General features: G+C 43.5%; 1 protein-coding gene across 4 annotated transcripts in view; it reads left to right on the forward strand.

The window, feature by feature from the left end:
- The window catches only part of RREB1 (ras responsive element binding protein 1), a 126,197-nt gene extending 119,988 nt beyond the window's left edge, over positions 1 to 6,209 (forward strand). For all 4 annotated transcript variants that reach the window (XM_080338521.1, XM_080338520.1, XM_080338522.1 and 1 more), the window contains one exon: positions 2,289 to 6,209. In XM_080338521.1, the coding sequence (XP_080194647.1) occupies positions 2,289 to 2,809 (521 nt within the window). In that variant the 3' untranslated portion in view covers positions 2,810 to 6,209. The remainder of the gene's footprint in view (positions 1 to 2,288) is intronic.
- Positions 6,210 to 6,610: the final 401 nt, after the last annotated feature.

Genomic DNA, 6,610 nt, shown 5'->3' on the forward strand with positions numbered 1-6,610 from the left:
AAGGCATGAGCCGGCTTGAAGACGAATTAATCATTCATCCTTATTAATGGTGCATTTTACCTGTCAGTGAGCTGCTCTGACATGGGAAGACTGATGCAGTTTGACATTTTGTATCTTTTGAAGATGCGTTCTGCTGAAGACAAGATCTTTGTAATTAACAAAATATTTGTGCTGTAATTGAGGTTGAATCATAAATATCGATCCTTTGAATACAAAACTGACCCTTTTTCTTCTGGCATTGAGTCACAAGTAAAACAGGGGTTGGATCCTATTCTTGTGCCTATTTTCATACTAAATTTGGATGTTTTAGAAAGATGCTAATATCTAAAGTACTAAGCTTTACCCCAAAATGATACACTGCTGTGTGTGCCATGGCGATTCCCATACCATCTGTTTTAGCTGTTTTCATTGCATGCTGAGTTATGCAGGCCTTGTCAGTACTTTTTTTTCCCGTTTGTTTCTCTGACACTGGAGGATGTTTTAATAGAGAGTAGGTGTTGAGTAGGAACCTGAGTCAGTGCTTTTTTCAAATTTAATAAATGTAAGCACCTCCTATCCTTACTGTTAAACCAGAGCATTTTCAACTGAAGATTTTGCCTCAATACTTTGGGTTGACTCTCCTCCTCTTCCTCCTCCTCCCCTTCACAGTTGTTCAGCTACATTGACAAAATACTGCCAGGTTGTAACATTACTTCTACTTTGTTTTTAATGTATGGGTTTTTATTTTAAAGATAGCTGTAAGGTTTTGTAATTTCTTTAGTCAGAAGAGGAACGTTTGGGAGACACTGAAGTGTGCAAGAAACCTCTGCCTGCCTACTGAACAGCAATCGGGCTGGAAATGTTGTGTTTTCCCAGGGCAGGCTGCTTCCCAGCAAGCAGTTGTGGGGTGGTCTGGTGCCGTCTGCCCGAGCCCGGGGTGAGCCCCATGACACTGCATTGGCCACAGACAAGTGGTCGAGGGGCAAAGGCTGTCAGCCAAAAAACGCTCCTAGGTAGCAGTGCCCTCCCTTGAGAGCAGGTGCCCAAAGAGGCCACTGGAGAGAAACATTTCTAAGCAACATCAGGCTTCCCAGAGACAGCAGGAGCCACTTGCACATTTCACCCAGTGACCTCGAGTTTGTAACTGGTTTTCTTTCAGTGTTCCCAAGCATTATTGTAAGTGAATGAGCTGCAAGTGTCTCCTTCTGTGTGCTCGTTGGCACAAGGTGGTCTCCTTGATGGAACTGCAGCACTGAAAAGGCTTTATATACATCTAATTGGAAAGAGAGACTGAAGTGGTCAGGGTGGGACCTTCAGTTCTTCAGGGCATATAGCACCTTGGGGCACTGTGCTTGGTTGGGCCTTCTGGGGAACTTTATCTGTGGGGCTGTAGTTGCTTGTTTTGTGATGAGCTCATGCTTAGGAAAGTATTCAAGCAAATTTCAGGTGCAAAAAGCAGCTCTGAGATTGGAGCAGACTAGCTGTTGATTACAGCAGAGGATGCCCGCAGATGCTCTGTGGCTTAAGGTTGCAAAATAAAAGGAAGAATTTTGTTCTCCAAGTAGCATTTCAAGAGTGGGTAAGAAGAGGTTTTTCAGGGCTTTCACATGTCACTCCTGTGCTAAAGCACCAGTGGGCTGAGGAACACCAGCAGCTCTGTAAGTAACATCCTCGGGCAGGCATTTTTTACTCCGTCAGTGAACTGACCACCTCTAACAGACACTTCCCGTGTCCCATGAATGCCTGGCAGGTCTTGGTCCTTGAGCTGCAGCGTGTCCAGTTTGAAACATGGGTGATACTGTCTTCAGCTTCACAGAAAGACACGGGGCTGTTGTAGCGAGGGCAGTTCCTGACAGCTTCTCTTCGACTTTGGGGGCTAACTTGTGCATTTCATGCTTGACCATTGGTCAGCATCTAAGAGAAAGGGAGATGTTTCCTCATGTGCTCTTGGGTTCAGTTTTTAAGCTCTGTTGACCACAGGTACCTGGGCAGTATCCTCAGTCTTCTGTCTCAAGGCCCAGCCTGTAGCAGGGACCCTGATGGTGGGCTTGATTTCACAAAGGCTTTTTCAGCTCCAGAGGACAACTGAAAACTTGTTCCAGAAAAGCTGTTGACCGAATTAGACAGGATGCTAAGGAGCACTTGGGGCTTTACTGTCTTCCTCCCTCCTTAGCGCAGGGCCATACCAAGCTTGTAGAAGTCTCAGGGCACTTAGTTTTGGTTTTTCGTTTGTGCCCCAAGCTGCTTGAAACAAGAGGGAGGTGTGTTTGTGACCTTACGGCTGACTTTGTGTTTTAATTCTCTTCCAGGTGAGAGACCATACAAGTGTCAAACCTGTGAGCGGACCTTCACTCTGAAGCACAGCCTGGTTCGTCACCAGCGCATACACCAGAAAGTCAAAAATGCCCAAAACCACGGGAAAGAGAGCGACAAGGAGGAGACCCAGTCGAGGTGTGGAGAAGACAGCGAGAACGAGTCCAGCCACAGCGGCACCAACCCCATCTCCGAAAACGAGTGCGACTCCGCGGGGGGTGTCGGTAGCCACGCATCGCTCACTGGAAGCCGAAAAGAGTCCCTGGCTGGCACAGCCAAGGACGCCCCTTGCAGAGAGGAGAGGCCGAGCGGGCGAGGAGCCGCCACCTGCCTCGGGGAGCCCACCAAGAGCGCACAGAAACAGACAGCAAAGGAGCAGGAACCTCGGGGTAGCTCCGAGCACGAGAGGCCCTCAGGTTTCATTCAGGACTTGCTGGAGATCCACAACAAAACGTCTCCCATGAATCACATCCTTGCCTCTGCAGACAGCGCGCCCCAGCTCTTGGGGGTGGAATGACTTTGCTAGGGAGGTTGGACCCGGCCCAGCATGCAAACTGAAGCCAGCAGAGCGAGGTTTCTGGAGTCTTTGTTTTTTTGGAAGAGCAACCTACAGCTGTGGGGAGAGTATGGCAGACTGGACGCGGTGCCATATGCCTTTCAGTATAATAATGCAAGAGACTACAGTATATACTGATTTGAGTGCCTTACTACTTTATTAGATCTTTTGGTATCATAGATATTTTTTTTTTTCGAAAATGATTTTTTTTTTTAATATTTTAATGAATTATTTGGAGAGGACCTTTTTCATTTAAGCATTAATGTTACCTTTTGTATTGGTGTGCGTGAGCTTGTTCTTGTATATCTGTGATAGTCGCTGTGTTTGTTCTCTGAGCTGGAAATGGGGGCAGTGGGGTGGGAGGCCCTTGGATACCACAGCCAATAACTGGAAGAAAAATTATGTGAATTTCATATGAAATAGTCAGAGGAAATGCAGATGAGATGTTGATTTATTGTTTTTTTTTTTCTCAGTAGATGTTCTTGCATTTGCCACATGGTGGAGCATTAAGCCTGTTCCAGGCCTGAACAACGTGGCAGTTGAAGGTGTTCAAAGTGGTTCAAGCCAAAAGCAGGAAACACAACAAATATCAACCTCACGCTTGTTTCCACTTTTCAGCATTAGATATGGTCTTCTGAATCCTAGGGGGTTTTCTGGCCGTCGTGGACTGAGCGTGTATTACAGAGAAGAGTTACATAGCAACGTAACCTATGGAAATTATGCACCTGCTGTTATATATGTTTGATTTGCTTCAGTATATTATTATTATTATTTTATTATTATTTTATAAATCCATCAGTTCGCTTGTCTCTGCCGTCAGCAGAAACCAATGGGCAATATTTGCCCACGCAGATGTATAACGCCGCTTGGATCCCCTCTCGAAATAGGGGTTTTTTTTTTTGACTTAATGCTTTCACCAGCTCCTCTTCTTATGTTGCAGCTCTTCTACTGTACTTTCAATGAAACCCTTCCTCTGACCCAAGAGTCGAGTGGAGGCCAGCGAGGTATCACCATCACCATCATCATCATCGCACCCCTACAGGGGATCATCTCACTCGCGGTGGGGCGCGTGTGTGTTTGGGGAGAAGGAGCGTGTGAGAATGGGGGCGCCGTGTGGCGCCCCTCCAAGTGCATCAGGGAGGCACCGCGGGTGCGAGATGAATCTTGTTGCAGTCACATGGGTGACAGTTTGTGTTACTTAAAGAGCAAAAGTCCTTCCGTCTTCCAGTCGAAAGCGAGCAGGAGAGAAATGCGAGCCTTACCGTCATCTTGCTACTGTCATGTTCTAGAGCAAGAAAGTACTACTGGTAATAGAACTACAGCTATAAGACATGTTAAAAATAAATAAAATAAATTTAAAAAAAAAAAAAATTCTTCCTGAGATTTTGGGGTTGATGCTTGAAGACTTGAGGTGTGTGTCTAAATTTCATATCAATAATTTAACCCCTTTAATGCTGGCAGCTGGAATTTCTCCCTATGGCTCCTGTTGCCGGCAACAGGCGACACTCCGGCCACCAATATTGAAGGGGTTAAGCGAAATGTATCCTACTGTAGCTGCGCATTTTTCGGAGTGCCCAGCGGGTTGTTGTTTTTTTTTTTCCTGTCGTTCTCGTTGTTGTCGTCGTCCTCGTTGTTGTTTGTCGTTGTCATTGATTTAATTGTCCTTCAGTCATGACCTCTGGGACAGACAGAGCCATACGAGCATTGCCGGAGCCTCACTGTGCTAATTCCACCACTGCAGCCCCCGGCCCAGCCCAGCCGCACTGTGACCCCCATCCCATCCCATCCCATCCCATCCCATCCCATCCCATCTCATCCCATCCCATCCCGTCCCCTCCCCGCCCCTCTCCGCAAAATCGCTTTTCCTGCTCTCACTAGACATGGAGGAAGTGGGTCTCGGACCCAGCCTATATTATATAATATATATATATCTATATATGTCTATATCTATATTAAAAAAAAAACAAAAAACAAAACTCTCCGAAAATTTCTGGAGACTGAAATCTCACTGTCCGGAATTCAAAGGAAGAGAGAGATGTTCTCGAGTAATATTTCTTGTGAATAGACTAAGAAAAAATGGTTGAGGTATATGTGATTTCTATTTTTTGTTGTTGGTGGTTTTCTGTTGTTTTCTTTGTTGGTTTTTTTTTTGTTTGTTTTAAATAGGGATGTTTGAACCAGTTCCGAAACGAAGCTAATGCCAGATGTAGATAAATAATCACAACCAATGATTCATTTGAAACTCTACCCAGGTGCATTCTACTTAATTAAAACCAGTTCACGCATCCCTTAAATTGTTATTACTATTATAATTATAATTATTATAATTATTATTATTATTTGGGGTATTTTTTGGTTTTTGTCTTTTGTTTTGATTTGGGGGTTTGTTTTTTTCGCAACTCTCCACACTAAAAGGCGCAATACTGTGGGGGAGAAGCCATTACTAAACTATATGCTGCAGAACGATGTAGCAAGTAATTAATTCCCAGCAGCCTGCCGGGACATCTGCTAGCAATAATCACTATTGATTTAAAGCTTTATTTAGCCTTTATCTATATCCTAGTAGAGTATAAGATCTTGCCACATTTTATTGACATTTTTATTAGTTGAGTTTGACTGAGAACTGTTGCTGTTGTTGGGTTTTTTTGTTTTGTTTCCCCTCCTCCCCCAATATTAAACTGTGAAATTCATAATGTGTTTAAACTATGAGTGAATCTTAGGCTTTAGTTTGCATGTTCAGCTAATTTGTCTCTATACGATTTTTGTTTGAATCTTTTTATTATTTTTTTTCCTCTCTCAGGGCTTTTACAAAAAAAAAAAATACAAAACAAAAAAACACAAAACAAAAGCAAAAAAAAAAAGACAAAAAATAATAAAAAAAAGGATCTTCTGAAATTCTTTTGCCTGAGTTGCAATGGACTTAACGTTGAGATAATTCAATCACTACATTGAGCACTTGACTGTGAAAGCGAAACAAAATAAAGGACAAAGGAAAACAAAAGAGAGACCCTTGTTTGAGGCTGTTGTGAAATATCTCTTGGGCGCTATGTGACAGTCTGATTCCATTTTCAGAATGATTCGTCATCTTCTCTCTCCTCTCTGTGTGTCTCCTTCCTCTCCTCTCTCTCCACGAAGGAAGTTTTAATCCTAGTGATTTCATCCCATGCAGGAAACAGTAATAAATGTGTAGAATTCATATTTTTCTAAAGGGAACTTAAACTGCTGCTACGAATTGTGTACAAGACTGGTTTATGCCACATGAACAGAGAATCACACATTTGTTTTGGTACTTTTATTCCTCTTTTTATTCAGTTGTACAGTACTTCCAAATTCAAAATAAAAAGTAAAAGTTGTTCTGTATCAAACCATCTAAGCAATAAAATGTTATATTTAAAAATTATAGGTTACGCAATGGACGTGGCTCTTCTTGTGGGTTTGTTGTAACTTGTTTTCAGGCACATCTACCAGAGGAGGATGTAGAAGCCAGAGCTTATCTCTGTAAATGGCATCGCTGTTTCTCTTCCTTCAGAGGGATGGAGGTTGAATTGGAGATCATTGCAGCACGTGGAAAATTTGTGTTCATTTTGACCACTGTTTTATGGTAGTCAAACCAGTGACCACGGTCAAACCAGTGAGTGCCATTTTCTGGTAGTCAAGCCCTTTTGAAATGGTGCCTTTCTCTCAGTGCTGTTCCTTAAGGTAGTGACTGCAGGCACCAGGAGGGTCCTTTGGTGCTGATTTTCCTGCACAGGCGCTGGGGTC

Source organism: Nesoenas mayeri (assembly GCF_963082525.1).
Source record: "Nesoenas mayeri genome assembly, chromosome: 2".
NCBI lineage: Eukaryota > Metazoa > Chordata > Aves > Columbiformes > Columbidae > Nesoenas > Nesoenas mayeri.